Source organism: Talpa occidentalis, unplaced genomic scaffold (assembly GCF_014898055.3).
Source record: "Talpa occidentalis isolate TD23 unplaced genomic scaffold, MPIMG_talOcc4v2.1 talOcc4.2, whole genome shotgun sequence".
NCBI classification, from domain to species: Eukaryota; Metazoa; Chordata; class Mammalia; order Eulipotyphla; family Talpidae; genus Talpa; species Talpa occidentalis.
In genome coordinates this window covers 14632045-14659992 of record NW_023602073.1, presented here as the reverse complement: position 1 = coordinate 14659992, position 27948 = coordinate 14632045, and the positions used below count along the sequence as shown (strand labels likewise).

At 39.1% G+C, this 27948-nt stretch overlaps 1 protein-coding gene across 8 annotated transcripts in view; it reads right to left on the bottom strand.

The window, feature by feature from the left end:
- Positions 1–27948, bottom strand: part of CARMIL1 (capping protein regulator and myosin 1 linker 1) — a 327354-nt gene that overhangs the window by 128584 nt on the left and 170822 nt on the right. For all 8 annotated transcript variants that reach the window (XM_037521032.2, XM_054698351.1, XM_054698353.1 and 5 more), the window contains exons 9-12: positions 25537–25612; positions 19283–19371; positions 17685–17779; positions 5296–5382 (exon numbers count right to left, since the gene is read on the bottom strand). In XM_037521032.2, coding sequence (XP_037376929.2) covers positions 5296–5382; positions 17685–17779; positions 19283–19371; positions 25537–25612 — 347 coding nt within the window. The remainder of the gene's footprint in view (positions 1–5295; positions 5383–17684; positions 17780–19282; positions 19372–25536; positions 25613–27948) is intronic.

Below are 27948 nucleotides of genomic sequence, written 5' to 3'. Positions count from 1 at the left end.
AATAGAATCAATGATATTTTGCTCCATTTCTTCTGATGTGGATGGAAAGGATTTCCCCTTTAAATCTTAGAATGATCTACAATTTAAGATCTAATTGGTCATTTCAAGCCTTCTCTAAGTCCTTTCAAGTGATCCTGACTTACTGTCCAGTATTTAAACGACACAGATGCAACTGCAGACACCGGGCCTTTTTAAAGTACTTAGAACTTAATATAGGAATTATGTATGTTACTTAATGCAGAATAGTTAATATACTTAACATAGGAAGTATACGGTATACCACATCCAAGGACATCAAAAGGAAACAGTGATAATAATGCTTTTCTTTATTTATATGCATAACAAGTTAAACTCAACTGAGCTAAACTAATAATACCACCCCAGAAACAAACAAACAAAAAACAAATACATGAAGAAGGCAAGACTGTCATATGTCTGTCATATGTGGATAACACTGATTTATGTAGTTAAAAAGTGAAAGCCCAGAAAAGTCCATCACCCACTGGCACTTGAAGAGGTCAATGCACGAAATTGAAGGGATGAATGCACACATAGCACTGATTATTATTGAAAAGCAAGCTGACAGGGACTCAGGACATTGCAAAGCTCTCCTTGTTTCTAGTCAAAGACCCTGGTGCCAAGTGGTATATATTGGAGGTGCGCTTATTTCTCAACTGAATGCACTTTTTTACATTATTTAGTTTTTCTTGCTTTTCAATAAAACTCTTCTAGAATATCCCAGCGTGTCTCAATCACCCTACAGAAAAGCAGGAAAAGAGGACTCTGTCTGCACCTGGGCAGGGTTTACATTAGAATGAGGGAAGAGTTAGGCTGGGGTGATAGCAGCAGAGGGAACCCCAAGAAAAAAAACTGATAGTGACAACTACAGCCTGCACTGGAGCTGTTCTCATTTCCAAGTTGAGAATGATCGGTGCATGGTACTGATCAGGAGGTTATTGTCTTATTTGCCAGTTTCAGAGTTAAAAAGAACTAATCTAATATGTGTCTGATAAAGACTTCCTCAAGGATCCCTGTGCATTTGGGGATGCACAAAGAAGAGATAGAGGGTTAGAGTGAAAAATATGTTAGCTAAATGCTAGAAGCATTTCTTGGCTATCAACTCAACATTTATTAAGTGTTCATCAAATGTTTATAAAATGTTGGCGACTGGGAGATATACGTAAATAAGAACCATGCTGTGCCTCCCAAAAGTTCAAAGAAATGAAATAAATCAGGAAAGAAATGAAATAAATTCCTGGATGAAAAGTTGGTGCTACATGAGAAACTCATTTTTGCAACCAATCTTTCTTGAAAGTCTACTGTGCACCAGGCATAGGTTTGTAAGACCAGGGAATTCTATCTGACCTCATAAGCCAGAGCAATGAGCGATGCAGACATCCTACTGGTCACAGTTGAGAGAGATAGGTCCTGTCAAGAGGTAAGAACAAGTGCTTGGCAGCAAAGAGAGTGGAGATTAGATTAATGATGTGGGATAAAAAGAACTGCAAAGGCCTACACAAAAGGTTCATCTCTGGAGGTAACTTCTACGATTGTTTAAATGACCAGCTTCCTCTCATTTGTCTTACTATTTGTAGCATTGATGTATTTTGTAATGGAATAATTGAGTCAAAAACATATGGAAAATACCAGACTCTCATCAGGAAAATCATTTGTAAAATTATTTCCTCTGAGGGATATAACAAGACTGAATAAATAATTTCCAAAATTAGAAGGTCAAATTAGTCTTGACAGCAGAATGCTCCTTGACAAGTGTGGGCGCTTGGCAGTTGGCCAACATCTGAATAGAATCAGGAGAGAACTGTGTTATCAGCTCAGCTTCACACTACTGAACCCGAATGAGGGATTTCCTCCCCCACCTCTTGAGCCCACATTCACATGAGGACCATGTTAATAAGCACACTAATAGCAGGAAACTACAAAAATATAGGAAAATATAGGAAAAAACCAGGGCTCGTACAACCCAAACGAAACACAGATTTACATGCCATTCTTGATTCTGACCATTCTGCATATTTATTATTGGAGTGTTTACAGCTGGAAAAAGGTGGACCAGATGGCTGGGCACTGACATAATCTGGCAGCCAGCAGGACATTCACTAGAAATCCAGAAAACTATCATTGAGCTAACATCTAAGGAAGAGAAAGGGTATTTGGAGACGGTGTGGATGTGGTGGGGAGATAAAAAAGATTAAAAAAAATTTACCTTAACTTATGGAGTCATGAATATAAATGTTTTCACAGGACTAATAGATAAATGTTCGTCAAATTCAGGAAAAGCTGAAGACTGCAGTTTAATGGGAGTTATTACATCTGCAAGCCCTTGTGACACTATGTGTAACACTACAAGACAGTCTTCCAGAATTTTTTTTTTAAATAACCAACATTTACATCTCAGAAAGGCAATTAAAATTCTTTAGATCACATGTTATAAAATAGTATTAATGGGCCTCCCCTGGTGGCGCAGGCGGTTCAATGCAGCGCTGTGAAGCTGTCCACAGCCTCTGCAGTGCTGGTTCGATCCTGGCCAGTCGGCAAGGGTCCCACATGGCCCAGCAGACCTCTCCTGTCTCACCCGCTGCTCCCCTCTGCAGTGTATTTCATCAGTCTGCCTGTTCTGTTCCCCGCTCTGTCTCTGGTGAATCCTCTCACCCTCCCGCGCATCTGGCCTGTACCCGGTTCTTGTATAAATACATAAATCTTTAAAAAAAAATAAAATAGTATTAGTTCTCAAAATATACTATATTAATATATACATTTTGATTGGGGGGAAGAAATAAATGACCTTTATAGGTAAAGGGTGCAAATAATGTGGGGCTGATCTCACTTGCAAGAAAGTGGAGGAACCAGCTTTGCTGTGGAAACTCCTTACTCTGGCCCCGGGGGAATAAGTGACCACCAGCCTCTACTAGCTTTGTAGTTAGGCACAAATAAAGTGAATATAATCAAGTTTTTATTTAAAAAAATAGCTAGACCTACAGAGCCTGTAAATTATTAATAATTTTAATTTTAATCCATGTGAATTTTTCCTTAGAACTCAACAGTATAAATAGAGAATCAAAGAAATATCAATTTCTAGGCCTCCCTGGTGGTGCAGGGATTACAATCTCAGCGCTATCAAGCCATCACCAGCAATTGCTGCCTGAGCTCGACCCCTGGCCTCTTCTGTCTCGCCTGCTGCTCCCCTCAGCAGTGTACTTGAGTAGATCTGCCTGTTTGCTCCCCACTCTGTCTCTGTTGAGTCCTCTCAAGCCCCGCATCTCTGTTACAATCCCAGTCCTTGTATGCATAAATAAATAATATTAAAAAAAAAAAGGACAAAAAAAGAAACTATCAATTTCCTCCAAAATAAATGCAAGTGACTAAGGAACAAGGGGGGGAAGGGCATTATGTAAGCAGTAACTAAAAAATAGAGGAATTTACAAAAGGTGATGGAACAAGGGAAAAGGTGCTCTGAAGAGGGCAGTGGGAGGAGGTGGTAGGAGGAGGATTCAGAGAAAAAGTGAAACAGAAGCTTAATCTTAGAGGATAAGCAGTAATTCATGACATCTGAGGCAGGGACACTGGCCCAAGTGGAAATAAAAGCTTCTAAAAACTTATGGCAGCATAAAATAATGATGATGATGATGATGATGATGGTGGTGGTGGTGATGGTGATGATGACAGTGGTGGTGGCAGTTACTAGGGTCCTTTATGCCAATAACTGCAGTGTATATAATCCTACTCATTTAATCCCACGCATTTAATCCACCCATTTAATCCTACCACCTGTGATGAGTAGATATTCTTATTTCTGTCTCACCAAGGAAGCAACTAAGGATCCACGAGATTGTAAAAGCAGGTTAACAGCACATAAAAAATTAGGCTTCCACCCCAGCCATCCAGTTAAGAACTGATAGTACTAGACCGCACAAGCTTGAGCACGCCTCATTCTGTTGTACCTCCCTTTTACTTAGCTTTTACAAATTGTAGGTTCGTGCCCACCTAGCAAGTCTACAAGGTACTATTTTTCCAGAAGTGTGTGCTCGTTTTCTCTCTGTTGCATTTAATTAAGGTGGGCATATTTTTTTCTTAGACATAATGCTCCTGCACACTTAATCTATATCCATAGAGTGTCAACATCAATTGCACATGCACTGGGAAACCAAAACCTTACATGGCTCACTTCATTGCTGTACCTGCTGTTTTTGTGGTGGTCTGGGATCCAACCTGTGATCTCTCTGAGGTGTGCCCTAATAAGACTGTGACACAGTTAACTAAAGGCTACTTATTCAATTCAAGGGATTTTCATTAAATGCCCACAGTGCTCTGGGCATATATGCCAGGTGCTGGAGACAAAGGGAGGAGAGAGACACAGGCCACAAGGAGAGCCCCTTTCTTGTAGGGAAAACCCAAACTTTACAAGAAGTCAGACACCTAATGTACAAGTAACAGCAAGGAAAGACGAATGCGTCCTGATGAGGCCTCGGGAATAGGGAAGATGTGTCAGAGAGATGAACACAGATGGTGATTTGATAAAATCAGCTTAAGCTCTCTGAGAATATTGGGAGATGAACGAAAAATTCTTAGGGCAGAAGACAAAGCATGTAGAAAGGTACAGTGTAAGCAGAGATATTTCCAATATGATGGCGCGCTGATGTGGCAAACTAACAACAGAAGTGACCAGATTTGACGAGCAACCTGTAAAGGAGTGGAGGGTGAGTAGAATCAAGAATGAACCTAGGGAAAGGAAGGCAATTTCCAGACACAGGAAGCAGAGGGAGTAGAGTTACACTGGTAACTCAGAATTTAGGTCCAACCATTTTCTGGAAAACAGTTTGCAAAGGACTATGGGAAATAGGCTATGGGTATTTTGCTGGGGAGAGTGGTTTGGTAACAACACCTGAAGGGGGAGAGACTATACCTCTAAAACACATATAATGATATAAACCAATGTTACGTCAATAAAATGTAATAAACCAGACAGTTTGTCGGACAGGTGCTGAGGTGGGGGTGGGGCCACAAGAAACACCATGTGAATGTGAGCAGGGCAAGAGGCAGCCCCTAATTCAAAGTTAAAAATGCATGTGCATTTTAAAATTATTCTCTACCCTGAAAGTAGTTAAATTTAGCAACCAGAATTCCAACTACGTAATTTCTTTACCTTAGTAAAATTGGCAGAGTACCATCACATGCATATTCTTCAATGCAGATATTTAACTGAGTAATAACTCTAACTATTTAAGATAGCATGAAACATTGCAAGACCTAATGCTAAGCAAATAAGATTTACTGTACCTTTAGGTGACAATGAGGTTTTAGATAAATTTAAATGCTTCAATCCCTTTGGAAGTTTGGCAAATTGAATACTTAAGGAGGACACACCTGAGGAAGGAAAAAAAAGATGATTAGAATTTTCAAGTTCTCAAAATTGCATTTTCTTGACAAAGTCTGAAAACTAACTTAAATTTGATTCCAATTTAGGCTATCGCTTTTTCTTCCTAACATCAAAGTTTACTTTTTAATCCTCTATCACCAAACCTCCTTTTCTTTCTGCCCTACTTACAGGGTAGGAGAAGAGGGAGATTGTGTAATGAAGCATAACAACATCAAAACCAAAACCTTAGCACGGTTAGGGCTATTTTCCTTTGGAATAAGCTTTACCTTCTCCTTCTAGTCCTATTTCTAATACAAATCCTCTTGGGAAGAGTGATAAAATTGTTTCTCTCTTTTCTTTTTAACCTGTGCCTGAAGGAGCTGATCACTCTTCTGAGTGAGCAGATGCGTGCTATTTAATTATTGTCAAGAAAAATGGCATAATATTAACTATTCAGATTACAGCTTCACTTTTAGCAGATGGATTCCAATATTTAAATGGCTTGTGGCTAATAACCTCAGACAAAGCATCAAAGCATGTTTCAACTTCTTAAAGGTAACATGAAATAACTCACAAGGAATTTAAATCAGATAATCTCTACATTTAATGGCTGGAGTGGGAGATTATAAACACCAGCACACTCATTCAAGGATGGCAATGAGTGGAGGCTGCTTTCTGGGAGGAAATGAGTAATACAAGAATGTATGTCCTTCCTCCAGGTCCTGCCACCAGCCTTCTGTTCATGTGAGTTACCACCTCCCAAGAGCCATGTTCTTTCCTGGAAAGGCCCCTAGAGTAGTATTAACCATATGGTCCCCCAAGACTGATTCTCAAACTCCAGGTACCTATAGGAACTACTGTGCAGTTTGCGGTGCTATTACAGAACCTCATATGCTCTATAAATGTTATCAAAGTTTATTAAAAAATAGCTCCTGTAGCAATAACCTAACGTCATGTAACTTGCCTAAGTCCTGGACGGGTGTTTTTCCAAGGATGGTGGGTGTTCTGGGAGCTTCTATGTAGCCTAGAGCATTTAATTGTCAAATAAGGTTGACAGTCACTGGATTAAATAATGTTAAACAGAGCTTGTCATGTTATTGTTCCATTTCATGTCGGCTGCGTCAAAATACTCACTTTGTTAAAATTCATTTAGGTATAATTGAGGATTTATGCACTTTTCTGAATGTACCATATACTTCAAAGAGAAAAATTATTTCCAAAAACTGGGTCTATAAAATCTAGATAAGACTTTGGTTGTGGCAATGACTTTTTAGCTACAACATCAAAGCCACACTCCATTAAAGAAATAATTGATAAGGTGGACTTCATTAAAATTGAAAAGTTCTTCCCTGCCAAAGACAAAGCCAAGAGAATGAGCAGCCAGGACATAGACAAGGAGGAGGGTATGTCTGCAAAGGACACATCTGCTAAAAAAAACTGTCATTCAGAATGTACAAAGAACTCTTAAAAGCCAAAAATAAAAAAATAACTTTTGTCTCATTAAAAATTGAGTCAAAGACCTTAACAGACACCTTACCAGAAAAGAGATACAGATGGCAAAATAAGCATATGAAAAGACACTCAGCATCATGTGTCATCAGGGAAATACGAATTGAAACAGCACCCATTAGAATGTTCCAACACTGGCACACTGACAACACCGAAAGTTGGCCAAAATATGGAGCAACAGGAACTCTCAACTCTTGCTGGTGGGAATGCAAAATGGTACAACCATTGGAAGACAGTTAGGTGGTTTCTTACAAAATTAAGCATATCTTATTGTATGATCCAACAACCACATTCGTTTGTATTTACCCAAAAGAGTTGAAAACTGTATGACATTCTGGAAAGCTTAGATATGGAGGCAGTAGAAAGATCAGTGCTTGTGGAAAGTTGAGGAAAATAAGGAGGGGTGGATGGAATATTACTCAGTTATCAAAAAAGACAAACTCATGCCATTTGCAGCAATATGGTTTGGAACTGGAAAGGATTATAATAGCTGAAATTAGTCAGATGGAAAAATAAATACCAGATGGTCTCAATTATATGTTGAATATATAGAAACCAAATGAAAGGTCAAGAAAAAATCAAAACTAGCAAGCTGACCATAGATGTATGGCATACAGCAGAGAGGGGGCAACAGAGAAGATGGAAGAACACAAGGGAATATGGTAATGGTTCATGGATGACAAGGTGGCAGGAGAACCATAGGGACTATGATGATTTAAGAAAAAAGATTTAATTAATAATAAAAAAGGATGGGCAGATGGAAGTCAGGATTTTTAGAATAGTAAAGATACTCTGCACGATATGGTAATGATGGATGCATGTCATTATACATTTTTCAGACCCACAGAACATATTACACCAAGAGCAAACCATAATATAAAATATGGATTTTAAGTGATTGTGTCAGTGTAGATTCATCAATTGCAACAAAGGTACCAGTCTGGTAGAGGATACTGATAACAAGGGGGGCACTGGGTGTCTGGGAGGTAGCGCCAATCCTTCCTCTCAATTTTGCTATGAATCTAAAAATACTCTAAGTAGATAGTCTTTTAAAAGTGAGAATACCAGATTCACACTTTTAAATTTTGATAAATCATTGCCTACTCCTGTCCAATTATCTTACATATAAGCTTTAGTTAGCAAAGCATATGCTTGACAATGTTAAAAGAAAACCTCAAAGTCATAGTCTATCTCTTCAAATTATGCTGAAAATATTATCTGTTAAAAGCTATCACTAAATTTGTACTTTGTTGTATTCAGGTTAACTTGAGCTGTTTGGCTTCTTTCTTTAAGAAAAGGCCAATTTTGAAACTTTCAATAATTCTTTTGTGTCAAACATACTTGTAACACCATATGACATTGTAAATGCCTATAACCAAATGCAAGTCCAGAATGGAACAATTATTTTAAGATACTGGTAACACTCACCCAACTGATCATTCTATAATCATAAGTTGTCTTTGAAAAGGAAAGTAGACAAAAAAGGAATAAACAACTCAGCCTATTTTCTTGAAAGCAGCAAAAAGTAAAGCTCCTAAATTCAACAATGGTGAATAAAGCCAGAAATAAAGGTAAGAAATAAAAAATAGAAGTATATTAAAGGTAAAAAGGACCAAATGAACAGATGCAAGATAGTGGGGTAAAATGATTTCTTTAATCACATTTCAGACTATGCTACTAGTTTCTTCCTTGCCAAAATGTTTTGCTTTTATTTCCTGGACACCCACAGCCATTATGTATTTCTTCTTAAAGAAATACCCTTGTTAAGTGCCAGTAGATGGAAGGCATAAATGGGGTCAGTGTTGCGTGTGTGTGTTTTAACGAGAATGAAGCTGTTCTATGAAAAATGTCATTTCATGGTTTTGATAACAGTTATTACACACAGGATCCTCAGACTTGAGAACACAGACTTCAGAAATGGCATCTCGGCAACATGAACAGACTGAGGGTGGTTGGCAACCAAAATTTCAGGGAAAAAAATTAATATGCCCTGTACTTTCTGAAACTACTTATTCAATAGTGTTACAGAAGAAACTGATCATCCAAGAAAACATTTCCTCACAAACAACAGAAGGGACTTTCAGTTTAGTATCTTAGTTTTGGCCAAAACTATTCAATTCTGCTCCCAGAAAAAGTAAAACATAGCCGTCAGAACAATGAATTATAATTTATCACTGAAAGCTTTCATTTGAAGATTTTACTGGGTGGATTACCCTTCTTATGACTTATTTTGCTTTTAGTATGTGTCATATTTAGAAGGGAAAAACGGTCTACATTTTTATTTCTCCTTTCAAAACAAAACTATTATAGCTGCTCGGCTTCCAAATATTTATGCCTAATAAAAAAAAAGTAATTATACAATGTCAGTGTTATAATTTTCCATATAATGTTATTAACTTACAAAGGAAATTAAATTTCACATTACAGATTTAACCCATTAGTCACCTGTTAAAATATCATATAAAATTCTAATATTAGGGCATTCTGGATGTCAGATGACAGGAAAAAAAAAAGATTTAAGGTAGATCCTTGTTAATTGCAAGGAACAAAATTAATAATTTAACAAAATTCTGCCTCTGGAATTCTAGCAACAAAAGGCCTCTTTCTGATCTGTCAGAAATCATAGATTTGAACATTGTGGTTGTAAGAACACAGGCAAGAGTTTATATATCTAACTTCTCCAAATTCCCATGACTCTTCTGGCAATTCAGAAACAATAAGAAAAGTTAAGTGAATAAACCAATAAAATACAGTGAAGTGCTCCCATTTTAAAACTAAGGCTGAGAGAAAATGATTCAAAAACTAGGAATACAGGAATAAAACAGAAGAAAGTGGAATCAGTTTGAATAACCCAGGAAGCTCTAAAACCCAAATCTATACAGTTTTTAAAATTATGTCTTACCCAATTAACATTGAAACTATGAACCTGAAGAAAAGTACTTTCTGTTTTGTAGCTGTCCCAAGAAATTTGTCATCTTTGATTATTAAAGCCATTAAGAAAATTGATTGATTCGCCATGGAATAAGCCAAAGTTTTTCAAATAGCATAAGCACAAAACTCTTTCCTTCCACTTCCAAAGGCAATTTCTAGACAGTCGAATCAGAAAATAACAAGCACAGATTGAGAGAGTGATTAATCATTCAGGAAATCCTAGAAGGGTGCCTGAACAATTGGTACTAGGTATGAGTGCACAAGCTTTTAAGTCATGTAAACACACCATTTCCTCAACCATAAAAGGAAAATAACATTTGCACTATTTCACATCACAAGGCTATTTTATCAACCAAATGAGGTGGTAAAAGCTGACATTTCTTGAATGCACAGTATGTGACAGTCTATTCTTGTCCCTTCATGTCCTTTACCTGACCTAATCCTTAGCACACCCTTACATGGTAGGCACTGTGACTGTTTTAAAGATGTGGAAATTGAAGCACCTTGTCCAAAGAAACACAGTTAGAAAGTGGCAAAGGCTAGAACTGAATCCATGTACTTGGCCTCCAGAACCCACTGGATTATACTGAGTGATATAAAAAATATAATAATACACTATAAAGTGTGATCAGTAACTCTACGACCTCTTTCTTATTTAGAAGATCAAATTAGTTATCAGCACAAAAAATTTTAATATTTAATGTCAACATTTCCTAAAAAAAAGAAAATAAAAAGAAAAAAAAGAAAATGCACTGTAACAGGATTCTAAATCCTACAAATATATAATTAAATTTAGAACAAAGGCAGGGGAGGAAATAGGATGGACATTTCTGAAAAGGCTAATAAGATCATAAATCCAGCGTAACTGGGAAGGATAGAACATGGAAAACTGGAGGCTGTAGCATTTGTGGAAATAAAACATGAGAAATGAGCAAAAGAACTGGATTCTATGGAAATACCCAACTTTGATTCAATAAATTATGTCATGTGCAAAGGGTTAGTTGGGAGGCAAAGGCTGGAACCCCCCGGTTCAATCACTGGTCAGACCAGAGGATGCACCACAGAACAAAATAATCAAGTTCAGCCAAAGCAGCACCATTCAAGCTTATTCTACCATGAGCCACATAAGGGGATCTGATATCCTGCTGAAGAACCTCACACAAAAATAGTAACGAGAAAAGAGAAAATCCCAGTTTTCTGAAACAAGACACTCTGATATTTTCTATCCTGTTCCCTTTTTTTAAAATATATGTTATGGGGCCTCCCGAGTGGAGCAGCAGTTGAGTGCTGGGTTGTGAAGCTGCCCGCAGCCTCTGCAGCGCCAGTTCGATTCCCATCCGCCAGGCGAGGGTCCCACATGGCGTGCAGTCCTCTCCTGCTGCCCACTGCTCCCCTCAGCAGTGTATTTCGTCAGTCTGCTTGTTCTGCTCCCTGCTCTGGCTCTGGTGAATTCTCTCTCCCTCCTGCGCTTCTGACTGTACCCAGTGCTTGTATAAATAAATAAATAAATCTTTAAAAAAAAATAAAATATATGTTATGAATATTAAATTGACTTCATGAGTTGCTAATGAGTCTTGACCTATGTGTGACAACACCCTGGGTGAGAAAAGCAAAATGCAGAACCTGTGGGACCCCATGCCCAGGGTGAGAGGAGCACCTACAGATGTGCAGTCCATTCACTATCTAAAAATTAATAATAATAAGTCCTCCCTGGTGGCACAGGCGGTTGAGCGCCAAGCTGTGAGGCTGTCCACAGCCTCTGTAGCACGGGCTCGATCACGACCGGCCAGCGAGATTCCCACATGGCGCAGCAGACCTCTCCTGTCTCACCCGCTGCTCTCCTCAGCAGTGTATTTCATCAGTCTGCCTGTTCTGTTCCCTGCTCTGTCTCTGGTGAATCCTCTCACTTCCCGCGCATCTGGCCTGTACCCTGTTTCTTGTACAAATAAACAAATCTTTAAAAAAATAAAAATAAAAAAACAAAAAGCAAAATTAGCAGGCAACCACAAATCAGGGACATTCTGTGAGGGAGGGATCACACAAGGGACTATGGTGATGGCTCACAGATGAATTGGTGGTGGGAATTTTATGGTGTAAAAGATATAATTTAAAAAAAAATTAATAAAAAAATAAAAAGTGCAGGGCCTCAAGCCCTGCAGCAGCATTTCCCACCTACACTATACCTGCCCATTAAACTATGCCTTAGCCTCCTTCACCACCAGGCCCTCTACAAGGACGGGCAAGGAGACTGAGCTGCAAATAACAGAAATTTGCTGCATCAGCATTCATCATGCAAAGCCAGGAGCCAAACCTTTTTTCTGAGAGTTTCCAAATAAGTCCCTGAGTTGATGGTACAGGAGGAAAATCAAATTCCATTGGGTGTTTAAATTCCTCAGAATTCTGGGCTGTCAATGGTTCAGGCTGTATTTGCCTGACATTTCTTTGAGTTGCCTTACAAATCATCTTCCTGGCTTGGTCTCTTTTGTATCCTATGACATTCAATTACAAACTCTCCCTTCATGCTTCTTATTGTCTTCAAAGATAAAATATTGTCATTGCAAAGTTGAGAAACAAAAACCATAGAAAATTTCCCCTAGTTTGAAATTTTAATAAATATTTCATACTCGGTTGGGTCTCATATGGATTTTCCATCCCTGAGCAGAAAAACTACCACTATTCTCAGATATTTGGACTGAGTGAAAAGAATCTACAAAGAATTTGCTTTTGGGAGGGTCAGTCCCAAGAGGTAAAAAAGATGGGAAATATGGGGGTTGGCACTTTCCAAAAGAACTGGAGAATACAGCAAGAAATGACTCTAGAAGGAGCAAAAATGAGGACTGTCTGAGCTGGAGAAAATACTTTCATCAGTGTCAGAACTTGACTGTATTTGAACAGAAACCACACTGGAAAGCTGGGATGTGGACACAAAGCTGAGGCAAACACCCTGGAAAGATTCATGATTATAAGCCCGGTGAAGGAACTGCAGGTAGATGACAATTACAAAATCAGGTCACAGAGGCAGGAACATGGGAAAGAAAAGTAGCAAAGTGTTATCTTTGCAGACTTTCTGACTCCATACAAAAGAAATCTCAATAAACTTCACTAAGATATTCAACTGCAATTAAAACACCTACATGGTGAACTTAATGTAGTATATACTGTTTTTTTTTTTTAAGATTTATTTATTTTTATACAAGGGTATAAAAATAGGGTACAGGCCAGAGGCACGGGAGGGTGAGAGGATTCACCAGAGACAGAACAGGCAGCAGGGAGCAGAACAGGCAGACAACCGAAATACACTGCTGAGTAGAGCAGCGGGCGAGACAGGAGAGGTCTGCCATGACATGTGGGTATTTCCCTGGCTGGCTGGGATCAAACCCATGCTGTAGAGGCTGCGGACAGCTTCACAGCACTGCGCTCAACCCGCTGTGCCACTGGGGAGGCCCTAGTATATACTGTTAACAATGCACACCTGAAACTTACCTAAAGTTATAATGCAGTGTTACTTCGATTAAAATTTTTTTAATGCAGAATGATGGTTAAATGAAATCAAATTGAGTTTAAAGTCTTTATTGATTAGGTACAATCTTAGGTAGTTAGCGGAGACCAATGGACAAAGAGGAGGAAAGAGAAGTAAGTTGGTGGAAGAGAAATGTCCATCTATTTAACACAGCAGAAAGAAGTTAGTGTCAGAAGTTAAATCCACAAGTGAGAGTCTGATGGATGAAATTACACAACAGGCCACAGGTTGTCCAGCATGACTATACCTCAATGCAGGCGAGGGACTCAACAGCAAAGAGGACAAGACCCTCAGACTCAATGTTCCCCTCCCAGCCTCTCAAACTCAAACAACATGTGGACTTTGGGGCCTGCTACTTTCACTTACCACACTACTGAGTTTAACAACATCACTGCCTGTATCAGCACTTTGTTCTCTCATTTTGTTGAGTATGTTTCATTGTACAGATCCACCACATTTGGTTTATCCACTCACTAATGGACTGGATGGGCAAATTGGCTGTTTCCACTCTGGGGCCATTATGAATAGTGCTGTGGTAAACATTTATTTACAAGTCTCCAGTAGATGTATACTCCATTTCTCTTGGGTGATAATTAGGAGTGGAACTGCTGTGTTGTGTGACTAACTTGTACTTAACATTTTAAGAAACCACATAACCAGTTTCCATAGTGGCTGCACCATTTTACACTCACACCAGTAAGGCATGAGTTGCCACTTCCTGCATCCTCTCCAGCACTTAACTGGAGTAAGTCAAACCACCAGTTGCCAAATGGTGTTGAAATGTGGTTTGAATTTGTGTTTTCCTAAGGTCTGAGTGAGGAGTGTCCCTTCCAATTCCACTGCACTCTGTAGTGCACCTCCTGCCTACAACAATTATCTCCTCATGCTTTTGTCCTGCCAGTAAATAAATACATTTAAGTCCTTCCCATCTTACAAACATAATCATGCGCCTCCCCGGTGGCACAGCGGTTGAGCGCTGGGTTGCGAAATGCCCGCAGCCTCTGCAGTGCCGGTTCAATCCCTGGCTGCTCCCCGGCCACCAGAGGAGGGTCCCACATGATGCGCAGACCTTTCCTGCCGCCCGCTGCTCCCCTCAGCAGTGTACTTCAGTCTGCCTGCTCTGCTCCCCACTCTGGTGAATTCTCTCACCCTCCCGCGCTTCTGACTGTACCCAGTGCTTGTATAAATAAATGAAAATAAATCTTAAAAAAAATAAACTAAAAAAAAAATAAAACAACCAAAAAACCAAAAAAAACCATAATCAGCCTTCCTACTGATAAAAGAAAAAGGAAAAAGTGGTTCCTACTTTTTCATATGAACACTGTAGGATGTGATTAATAAGAGTCCCTTGTTCTTCCTGAAGAAATGATTACATTGCAGAGAAACTCCTATTTCAGGGACAGGTATCCAATATTTTCAGCTTTGGCTCTTTCTACAAGGGAATTGTTCCCGTGATCTAGTTTTCTAATTCAGTCTTAACCTTCCTTTAAATTCACTACTATCAATGATGGGATGTTACTCTTGAAATTTTTGCTTGTGGGCCTCCCTGGTGGCGCAGCAGTTGAGCGCTGGCTGGGCTGCAAAGCTGCCCGAAGCCTCTGCAGTGCCGGTTCGATCCCCGGCCACCAGCGAGGGTCCCACATGGCGCGCGGACCTCGCCTGCCACCCGCTGCTCCCCTCAGCACTGTACTTTGCCAGTCTGCCTGTTCTGCTCCCCGCTCTGGTGAATTCTCTCACCCTCCCGCGCTTCTGACTTTACCCAGTGCTTGTATAAATAAATAAAAAAGAAAAAAAATGCAAAAAAAAAGAAATTTTTGCTTGCATCTCACATGCGTGTATTTTTGGGTGAAGAAGAAAGTATCAGGAACAAAAAGCAGAACTGTCTATATTTGTTTCTTCAGCTCAGCTGCATAATTAATCCTCATCAAATATATAAGATTTCAAAATGTGAAAGACTGTTATTCAACAATGCTGGAAAACATTTGCAACAAATAATGAAAACAAAATATTACCTCTAGAGTTAGTTATTTCTTCTTAATGAAAACAAAATATTACCTCTAGAGATATAGTTATTTCTTCTTAAATCTGTCCATCAAAGTTTTCCCACTGTGAATTCAAACTCCTAATTTTCACTTTCTAAATGTACTGACTCTTCTCTCTACTCTTGCAAACACTTTTAATGAATACTTCTTCTGCCGTAACTCTAGTCCTTTTGTTACTGAAACCCAGGCACCTCAGCTGTGGGAGCCAGCAGGAGCAACGGTGTTCCTTCAACCTGCTGCTCCACCACAAGTCAGTTATGGCAGTTGCTTCTCAGAACCCAGTAACTGCCATTTTGTCAGTTGTGGCAGTTGCTCCTCAGAGCCCTTTTATGTAACAGTGTACTTCCTGGATCACAGAATGGACCAATCGGGTGCAAGCTATGAGCTGATTGGTCCAATCAGCCACAGGATTGAAAAACGGTCCAATCAGACATGTGGGTGGGGCACCCTGAAAGAGGATATAAGACAGGTTGCTGAAGAGAAACAAATAGAAGAGATGAACAAGAAAGATGATGCCAGCCCCAGAACAGGAGGGATGACACCAGCCTTCAAAGGGAGAAAGAAGATGGTTCCAGCCTCCGAAGAAAAAAGAAGACTCAGTTCCTGGCCTCTGAAGAAAAAGGAAAAGAAGCATCCAGCAGCCAACCTGTGAGGGGAGAAGAGAAGCCGAAGACCTTTGTAGAGACTGGACCTCCGGTCCTGTCCCTGACATCGCCTGAAAGGAGCACCAAAGGTCCTGGGCCTGGTGTCTCAAAAAGCTGTTGTTGGTGTCACCCAATAGATCACAAAGAGCTGTTAACACTGGGGGGTCTCTGACACACCTCTGAGGGACCAGTAGTAACCATCACTACTGGCCAGAGCTGTCCAGCACTCCTGGTTACCGGTGGTGACCATCACTGACACTGTGTGGGTGAGATAGCAGGACACTTATGGATAAAACAAGCTCTTTGTTTCCCCTCTTTATAATACAAAACCCCAGGTTGTTGTTCCTGGAGCCTAAGGTCTCTTGTAATTGGATGTGTGCATGAGAACCCACAGAGAGTGACCTGTCCTCTTATCAGGCACTGTCCTTTGTTAGGCTTTAGGAGGACACTATTGTGTGGGCATTGTATTGCTATAGCAATTAGTTTAGGTTTTTTGACCTTTTGGCCTTTTGGTGCCTCTCTTGGATCAGAGGCCGGGCAGGTAGGTGGCCATTCTGGCTGTTCCATCCTTCTACCCAGCCTCCTGCCTTGTGGCCCTCTGCCCTGTACACCCTTGTTTCACTTCAACTTCTCCCTATGTCCACATTCAAATCTGGTTAAATATTAAAGACATTTCTGGTAGGCAGAATTGTTAAGCTTCCCGGAGATTCCTGCCCCCTGGTATATACACCCTGGTTAATTTCCTCAAGCATGTGGAGCAGACTATTGAATTCACTAGTCATTAAGTTTACTGATCAATTGACTTTGAGTCCATCAACTGAGTAATTAACTGACTCAGAGATTGTCCTGGGTGGGTCTGACCTTATCAGCTAAGCTGTTGAAAAGAAAGCAAGGCATCACAATAGATGTGCTACCACTGGGTAGCAACCTGGAGAAACCCAGAAGGTAAAGACATGAGCACAGTTTCTAGGCACTGGGACTAGGCCTGGCTGGGTAGCTAGCAGGAAAACTTCAGTCCTCTATCCTCAAGAGAATTAATTTGGCCAACAAGTGAGCTTGATGAGGAAGATCCCAGGTCATAGACAAGATCCCAGAGACTAAGCTGACCACTTGATTTCAGTTCTGTGAGAATGCAGCCAGTAGAGAATCCAGCTCATCTGTACCCAGATGACTGAACCAAGGAAATGATGCAATAATACAAAAACAAATAGTTTAAAAATAATACCCCCTTTCATTTTGTATCACTTCCAAAAACATTAATCACATGACAGGATTTGGGCATGAGTACTTTCATCACAAGGTGAAAAGGTCTAGAAGCTAACAAGAGTAGCAGCAGGCCTCCCTGGTGGCACAGGGGTTAAGTCTCAGCACTGTCACTGCTACAGCCTGAGTTCAGTCTCCGGCCAGGGAGCTAACCCACACGGCACAGAGACCTCTCCTGTCTTGCCCACTGTTCCCCATAGCAGTGTATTCCAGTAACTCCACCTGTTCTGCTCCCCACTCTGCCTCTTACTCATGCACATCTGGTATGCAGAAAAAGAAGTAGCAGCAGCACTGATAACATAATGATGGCTAAGCAAGATACTATTCTTCAGACATGGCTACACCAAAATCCCCCATTCTATTACAATAGTTCATTGGTGTTCACATGTACACTGTGGTACCTCGATCCTCCAGGGGGTTGCCAGCAAGGTTAATCGTGTGGAGTCCTGAGTTGGGATTATGCGCTAGAGCACTGGCCAGTTTTTGTGCAAAATCTCTGCAAGCAAACAAAACAATAAGATTAAATAACACAAAATGTTAAACTCTTCAAATAAAACATTTAAAGCTAGAGTAGCTGGAGTGCAATCTGCAAATAAGAAAGGCTTTCTTTCAGGAATAATCTATATAGTATATATTTGTTAACACCCAATCTGTTTTGCACAAATATATATTCTTGTTAGCAAGTCTGTAAAGCTATAGTCCTGTATATGGCTCATTTTGATTAGCCAAAAACTCATTAAAAAATTATATATATATAAAATATATAATATATAATTATACACACACACACACACACACACACAATTGCCCCTTTCAAGATGCATTGCCATAAAAAAATCCAACTTGGCCCCTCCTTAACTAAAAAAAAGAGATAGAAATCCAGAATTGAATCTGCTGTTCAAGAAAACTGCAACAGACCATTCACTATCACTTAGTTTCCATGAACACAATACTCATGAATGCAAAACTGATTGCGCTAATTATCAAGTTGAAAGGCTACAATTGCTAGCACTGTATTTTAAGAAAAATCAAAATCACTATTTTAGGTAGATTTAACTTAAAATAACACACTAAGTGCTATGATTACAAAACTGTCAACCCTCCCCAGAGAGCAGTACTAAAGTCTTTATTGTAGCAGATTCAAAACTCTTCACCTGACTTGCATATCAACTACTGAACCACCAGATGAGGACTATGTAAGTGTCTAAAGAAAGGGTAAATGACTAAAACTGATCAAGCAGTAGAATCATATGAAATATGTTATTACTAAGACTATCACTAGCGATACTAAGAAAAGCTAACACAAAGTATCTATAATAGGAAAGATACTTTCCTAAGCACTTTACATTTAAAAATTTACTTATCCTCACAACTATCATTCATTAAATTAGATACTATTATTCCCATTTTAAAGGCAAAGAGACTGAGGCACAGAGGGCTTAAGCAATATACCTGAGATTAAGGGTCTATGTTTTTTTTTTTAAAGATTTATTCATTCATTCATTCATTCATTCATTTACGCAAGCACTGGGTACAGTCAGAAGCGCGGGAGAGTGAGAGAATTCACCAGAGTAGGAAGCAGAGCAGGCAGAAGGACCGAAGTACACTGCTGAGGGGAGCAGCGGGCGGCAGGAGAGGTCTGCACGCCATGCGGGACCCTCCTCCGGTGGCCGAGGAGTAGCCGGGGATCGAACCAGTGCCGCAGAGGCTGCAGGCAGCTTTGCAACCCAGCGTTCAACCGCTGTGCGACTGGGGAGGCCCAAGGGTCTATGTTCTTAACCACTATACATGCACCCTCAAAAATATCAAAAACTAAGCAAATTGTCTTATATAAAGTCCTTGAGCTTTGTGAGTATGATAGGGAAAATAAGGATATTTTTTAAGAAGGGAAAACACTATACTTCACATGTGAGTGACCCACTTTTTTTAAAACTATATATTGATTTTAGAGGAAATGACAAAAAGTTTTTAAGCAACACATATTTGGGAGAATACTCACGTTCGGAGTCCAGCATTTTCCAACACCAGTTCTTCCAGTCGATTGGACCTACTAACCACTCTCAAGATCTGTTCACAGACATCAGTGGACTGTAACAGAAAACAGTCTCTGATCACACCATAAATCTCAAACCAACCTCACTTTATTGTTATAAATTTGCAGATGCAGTGTGTTCATTAAATAAATCATTCATGCATGCATGCCTTCATTCAACAAACCTCAATAGGCATCTATTACTCTGCACTATCATGGCGAAGGTCATGGGAATACAATGACATAAAGGACAATCTCCCTGCCTTTAAGAGTTTACCATCCAGCAAAGGAATCAGATAAGAATATGCAACTATGACAGCAAAGCAAAGGGCTTACTTGGTAGGGCTATGGACATACGGGAAACATCTTATTCAATTATGGGAAAGCGAAAAGGATTCCCAAAGAACTGATATTCATACTGGAGAACTAAATAAAGACCAAATGGTACTGAAGAGGATCATGATGTGGATGACAAAAATATCTTTCCTGAGCTCTTGGCATGTGCCCTGCGTCGAGCTAACCCCTTTATTTTTTTATAAAATTGTTAAGTATTATGATTCCCTTTTATGGATAAGTTAATTAAGGTCTAAAGATGTCATCTATTTTTAACAGGAGGCTGAATAAGCCCTTGTAGATATTAGCTACTACTTCAAAGTTCTTACTAGAATTCTCTATTGTGGGAGCAACTGGGAAACAACCCAAAAAGAGTTCAATAAATAATGGTCTCTTATGTTAATAAACATGTTTTTAAAAATCACATGGTTGCAAAATTATGTTTGTCTAAATAGTTTAAATGCTTAAGATAGCATGTTAAATAAAAATGCATGAATAAAATATTCCATAAAGATGACAAGACTTGACATGGCTGACAAGACTTTACATGGCTGACAAAAGTAGAAAAAGTCTTGCTGGAACTATGAAAAATAAAAAGTTATTCCCTGGTGGCAGAATTGCACATAATTTTTTAAAATTTTTCATTCATTAATATTTTATACTTATTTATATTCTGCCTTATTCCAAAACTAATTGAAGTTGGCCTCCTGACCATCAAATTATTTATATGTTAAAAAGAGATTTTAAAATCTCATTATAACTTAGGGTCTATTCAAATTCTTCATGAACTATATATAGAGATATATAAATACATATCTCTATCTTTTTTGCTAGCTTTCTGATTACTGTTTGTATACTACATATTTATACATATGTATATCTTATATATGTGACTATCATGTGTCATATCATATCATACACACATATATAGAAATAATTATCTAACACTGAAAACATGTATCATCAGTCACGGCATACAACAGTGAAAGCATTTTCTCTTTTAAAATACCACATAAAGGTTTTATGGTTTTTTGGTGCATCAAATCACAAATACCCAACTGCATTAACCATCACTGGAAATTGGAAATGGAGCAAAAGTTGTGAAGTTTTTCCTTTAGAAAATCTGATGTGAAAACACCCCAGCAACATCTAAACACCCCACAGTAGCTACAGCTCTTATTTCCATATGCTGCTTGCGTCTATTCAGTTTATAATGTTCCTTTCACACTAGTCCTGGGTTTCTAATGTGTCCCACAGACGGATAATGGTAGAGGCAAATTCATTCTTATTGACCTGATGCCAGCAATTGTCATTATGCTGATGCTGGTGATTTTCAATATGGTGACCCCCTTATGAATATAATTCTTATCTACAATATCTAACCAGGGAGACTGATCTTTTCTTGTGTTGTCATGATAAAAATCAATTACTTAGACAATGTTTTTGCAGAGTTATCCTAATTTCCAGGAACATCTCATGGTATCATTACTTTTCCAGGGTTATCAAGCATCCAGAAAAGTAATTTCCATAAGCAGGGGTTGAAGCAGGACTTTCATTGCATTGAGATAATTACTATAGCAAAAATTTATTCAAGAAAATGTATGAAAAGTGCTTCCAACTTTTCTTTAAGAGGCCAGTAGCGGGGAGGGGTAATTAAGTCATTCACAATTGGGTTAATTTTGCTACTTTTTAATTGAGTGTCAACCAGATGAAAAGCATTGTTTTAGACTCTGAGGAATACATGGTGATGAAATTTTCTTTTAAAGATTTATTTATTTATTATACAAGCACTGGGTACAGTCAGAAGCATGGGAGGGTGAGAGAATTCACCAGAGCCAGAGCGGGGAACAGAACAGGCAGACTGACGAAATACACTGCTGAGGGGAGCAGGGGGCGTGGCAGGAGAGGTCTGCCCACCATGTGCTACCCTCACCAGCAATGAAATTTTTAAAAAGATACACACATAAACCTAGATACCAAATGTAATGTGGGCATTACAGGAGAGCTCCCCAGTGTGCTGCCTGTTTAGACTCTGCATTGATTTAAAAAAAAAAAAAAAAAAAAACATGTTTTGAACAAATTAACACAATGACACTTCAGGTGCTTTCACTTACTTAAAAGTCAAATGCATACTATAAAAACTAGAGGGGTCACTGTACTGGAACAAATCAACAAGTGCAAAATAAAACATACAGAATTCAGAACTAAAAGAAACCACATATATTATCTGACCCAATATTAACATTCTTAAAAGATTTTTTAAATGAGCAAGTAAACTCACTGGCTTGCCACAGATACACGCTGAAGGAGTAAGCAAGGCCCCAATTCTATTGCTCTTTTAATGAATCCAGAATATTGCACACATACTTAGTCCTACTGGCAATATTTGGTCGACCTTAAAAAAAAAAATCTTTCCATCTCCCTATTTAAATTAGGAATAGAGAATACTAACTGACTTCGTAAGAGCTACATAAAAGCTTCTAAGTCATATTTTTCAGGTGGCAACCTGGTACAGGAGACCTTTATTAACAAGGAGCACTGTTACCAACACAGAGAATTCATAAAACTTAAGAGTGAATCACTGCTTTGTGTCATGTTTTAAAAAACCCAAAAAGCCTGTATCCCAGCTCTTATATGCATAAATAAATCTTAAAAAAAAATCAAAAAAAGGTATGAGGTTGTCCCTTCCCTTAAATAAGCCTGGTGTTAGGAAATGTTCTGAGACTGTATAATGCAGGTCCATCAAAGGGGAAAGCATTATTTCTTTTTAATTTTAGGGGGAAAACATGGAGAAGTGATATTCTCTTGAAGATCTGCAGTGACATCCCAAACATCACTTTCTTTTTAAAATACCAATTATTAAAAATACACATGTATTTTTATGGCTTTTTTTTTTTTTTTTAGTGTGTACGAAAGGATGTTAAATAAGTAATTAATATAAAGTTGGAAGCAGATCCTACCGAGATTCAGCCAACAAATTTGAAATATCAGACAAAGGCATTTTAGAACAGGACATTAAACACTGTCAGTAAAGAAACCAGATAAATCATCTCCTCCATGTATATATTATATTTAAAATATATTGATTGTGAATAGTGCTGCAATTAACACAGGGATAGATATATCTTTTTTGAATTAATATCTTTATATTCTTCAGATTAATACCCAGGAGAAAAACTGCCGATCACGTGTTAGTTCTGTTTTCAATTTATTTATTTTTATTGAGGTAACACAGGTTTACAGATTGTATATGATTTAGAGGTACAGGGATCACACCCTTCATGTCACACCTGCTAGAATGGCTATTATCAAAAAGACAAACAAAAAGTACTGGCCAGGATTTGGAAAAAAGGAACCTTGTATGCTTTTAGTGAGAATGTAAATTGGTGCAGCCCATATGGAAAGCAGTATGGTGGCAGCACCAGGACCATCGGTGCCTTGGTGGTGGTGTATTTTTATGTTTAAACCTTAGTTAAGAAAAGCAGGAGGGAGGCACCCCCGGTGGTGCAGTGGGGTGAGCACAGCCCTGTGAAGCTGTCCGCAACCTCTGCACCGCGGGTTCGATTCCCAGCCGGCCAGGTAGCTACCCACATGGCGCGGCAGACCTCTCTTGTCTCGCCTGCTGTTCCTCTCAGCAGTGTTTTTGGTCGTCTGCCTGTTCTGCTCCCCACTCTGTCACTGGTGAATTCTCTCACCCTCCCATGCCTCTGGCCTGTACCCCAGTTCTTGTACAAATAAATAAATCTTTAACAAAGAAAAAAAGAAAAGCAAGAGGGGCAGTCCTCAAATCCTATTAGCCCACAGCCTTCCCAAGAAAGCATCTGAGCACATACCTGTGTGGTCTTGTCAGAACTGAAATGATGAGGTGCCTGTTTTCTTTCCTAAATCTCTAAGGCAACAGATAGGAGAAGACATCCTGGAGCAACAAAGGCAGTTGTCAGGACCAAAAGCCTGGACACACTTCTGCCCTAGTGAGTTGGGACAATTTCCCAAAGTGAGACAGTCACAATCTCCTCACAGCTCTCTTGTACACCACTTTGAAAAGCATGAGTTTTGGGGAATGACTGGATGAGGCTGGAAGAAGGACTTGGTAGAGAAGTACTGTTCTCTCTGATCCCACAATCCCTGGGATAATCTACTTCTTCCTCAGATAGCTCCACATTCCCATCTTAACCTGCACTCACTCAGTCCTGCAAATTCTCCCATCACAGCAAGCTGTTCCCAGACAGCCCATCATGGCCTCTGTCCCCTAGAGACTCACCTGACATCCCAAGTTCCATCATCACTGACTGTAGACATCCCTCCTATTTAGCTGATAGTGTTTCCATAGTGCATTACCCTGCACTTGTTCATTTCTCAGCCTCTTTACTAGTCTGTTGTGATAATGATATCACAACAGTTAATAGGTACGCAATTCCAGCATGTCAGGTGATGTGTTCAAATTATTTCATATATCATTCACTTACTTCATTAATCTGCAAATTAGGTATATTGCTATGCCCATTCATTCAACAAATTAATCTGACATTTTTTTTTAAGATTTATTTATTTATTTATACAAGAAGCAGGGTACAGGCCAGATACATGGGAGGGTGAGAGGATTCACCAGAGACAGAGCAGGGAACTGAACAGGCAGACTGACGAAATACACTGCTGAGGGGAGCAGCGGGCAAGACAGGAGAGGTCTGTAGTGCCATGTGGGACCCTCGCTGGCCGGCCAGGATCCAACTGGCGCTGCAGAGGCTGTGGACAGCTTCACAGCGATGCGCTCAACCGCCTGCACCACCAGGGGAGGCACTGACATCTCTTTATTAAGCCGATTTTCACTGAGTAGCTACTACAGCCACACACTCTGACAAGTACTGAATAGAGATGAATTAAACTGAGCTCCAATTAGCTCACAATAATAGTTACAGAGGAAGCTGAAGTCTTGGAAGGTCAAGTAATTTAATCTATGTCACGGAACCTAGTAATATGAGTCAGAATCTGAAATCCCCGTTTCTGTTCCAGACCCACATTCCTTTCCTAAACCACACTGGCTTCAGCCCAGGCTCATACTGATAATGTCTTAAGCCATTCATACCCCAGGAAAGTTCACAGAACCAGCAAACTGTCCACTTTCAAATCTCAACCCTCCACTTTCCACAGATCCATGTTACAATCCAAGTCCTACCTCTTCACTTTAAAAATCTTAAAATACCCAGATTCAATGGCCTCTGAAAGTTAGAGACTTGAATGGAAGAGTCTCAATAAAATAATACCTGAATTATTTTCTGTTCAAAAAAGTGAAGCAACAGAGAGAGATAACTCATGGGTAAATATATGTCCAGACAGCTGCTTTGAACACACAGTAAAAGATAATAGGGCATCTTATTTCCACTAGTAAAACAGATCAAAAATGTAGTTCCCCATTGATGAAAACTAACAGATTTCACTTTGTTTTCATTTTGCTTCCATATAAATCTGCCCCAAAACTATCATAATTCGTCAGATCAACTCTACCTGGTAAGTTTTTACTAAATTCTTAGGAAAGGAAGCTGTGTGAAGATAGAATGTAAGATAGGAACATAAAATCCATTTGGTATAACTTTAGTAGTTTTCACCAACAGAATGAGTGTGTATTGAAGGCTACACTAAATGTGTCTTTCTGGTCATCATCCAAAGTTGCTTGAAGCAGCTAAAAATATGAGGAAGTTGTTCTCTGAAGCAACTCACATTACAAACTTTACAAAATGTTTTGCAGATCATTTATAAGAAAATCTCTCTATGGGAAATATGACATAAACAGCTTGCCAGTATGGTAGAAAAACAAATGTTTTTTGGATATTTATAAGGTTCATGAAATTCAACAAAAGAAAGCAACATTTGCAGTATCTTCAATTGCTTACCAGTTTGAGATCCTTAGAGGACAGCTTTGTGAACCACTGGTTATATTCCAGGGCAGCAATAATTGGGATTAGGTCCCTAAAAGTAGAAATAACAAAATACATGAAAAGTGCTCTTACAATAGTCATATTGGAACTTCATTTTAAATCTGTGACATATAGGGTTGCTTGTTAGTTTCTGTTATTTACAAATACAACATCCAGTCAAAACTCTTTCTTTTTAATTTTTTAAATTTTACATATTTTTTACATCAGTTTTCACTTTTGCACATTAATTCAAAAGGGCACCTGCACCTCTATGTTTATAGTAGCACTATTTACAGTAAGTAAGCTATGGACACAAATGCCCCAAAATAGATAACTGGATCAAGAAGATGTGGTACATATACACAATGGAATATGACTCAGCAATCAAAAAAGATAAACTCATGCAATTTGCAGCAACATGGACGGAGCTGGAAGGGATCATGCTCAGTGAAATAAGACAGTCAAAACTCTTTTGACCACTAAACAAATTATCTACAACAGAATCTCAGTATGATAAAAGCAGAATTCCTAAAAGTGGCAGTTGTGTTACCTCTAGGAACTCTGATTCCTATTTCCAAAGGAAAAGAGACTGGTAGCAGAATTTGCTTAGAGACCCTCCTTTCTCCAACAGATATTGAAAGTTTAATCCCATACTAACAAGTCCTACTTCTTTAGGCCATTCCTGCCATCAATTATATCCTACATTCTCTAGCTAGGAATTTACATTGCAAACAAGGACTGTGCCTGGCCTGATAAGTGACATTGCATGGATTCCCCAATTATTCAGCGCATTCTTATATCCTCAGTACTGACTGCATACATGAGATGACCCAGGTGTAGTATTTTCCCACCCTGATCTCCCACAGCGTATCTCTATCTCATACCCAAGCCAAAAAACAGACAATTCACTATCAACAACATCATGCAATTTCACAATTGGGGTCATCTTTTCTGCTGTGTTCAGCTAAGAGAAGCCATGCATTGGGCATCCCTGGTCACTCCGGTCAATTCATTGCTTGCATCTCCATTCAGCATTTATTGCATTCTGTCCTGCAGTACAATGTGTCACTTCAACATCTGCCCCTACCACCCAGGCTGTAAGTTCTTTGAAATTCAAGAGTCTAATTCAGTTTCACAGCTTCAGCCAGTCCATATCAGTTTTGTTCTCAGGCATGACAAGTAGCATTTTTTGCCTTAACTAGAAACTAAGAATGGCAGAAGGTGGAGAAAGAACTGACAATCAGCATTATTTCTTAGCTTCTGGGTGGCAGGCCCTGTTCAGTCACTCCTATAGACCGTCTCATTGAAATTTCAAAACAGGCCCAGGAGGTACTATTGCTTACATTTTAGACAAAAAAGAAACAGACATTCAGAGACAATCAGTGAAACTGGATCAAAGGGACAGAGCTACGGTAGGAACGCAGATTCTGAAGCACCACATGGGTGTAGGCTCTTCACACAGGCTTTACAGAGGTGAAGTAAATGTCCATAGGCAGGAGGGGGAAACACTGCACAATAATCAGGGATCTCAATCATGGGGCTCAAGGTTCCATTTGTTCTACTCAAAAAGACTTTTTATTATTTTTGCATATGTTTTAGATTGAAAGATAAGAACAACAGTTTCAAAGTTGTTTTAGGTCTTCACCCTCTTCATCTCTCCCCACTGAATGAGCTGCAGGGCAGCTGTCCCTGTGGTTAAATGACAGGTTGTGGCTCCTCTGAGGACAAATTCCACCTTATTATCAGGATCACAAAGTGCAAGTTCAAGAGTCTTCTCCAATACTCCATCACTCAGGAACTCTGGCTAGTCATTCTCAACTCATCCCCTTTGTAGATTTAATGTGAAGGAGTGAATACTTCAGACCTCTTTATTCTGCATGTATTCTATTCTGTCACTTGATTTGAAGTGCATCTGGCTTTCATCACAACAAACTCATTTTCAGGAATTAATGAGCACATCATTAATAGAAGCAGGTTCTCTATTAATGCAGTGATAGTGTATCATCTCTCCGTCTGACATGCAAAAACCTTGAAAAACCTATATTATGACACACTGAAAGTTGAATTGAACACTTAATAAGCCAGAAATGTTTATGGCACAATAGTAATTTTTTTAAAAATATTCAGCACCTACATGTGATATAGTCAATAGCTGTAATTGGTAAAAGCTGCATATAAAATGACAGATATAAAAGCTCACTAATACAGACACTGTGTTTTCTTTAAGAGAAAGGCATATAGCAAAATGTCAGATGATTTTTATTCTACCTAGGTAGTAGTATTAAAGGAGATATGAATTTTTTTCTAACATAATTCTGTATTTTTTTAATTTCCTATGATGATACATATTCATAACCTAAAAGAGTTTGAGAATTAAATGTTCTATGG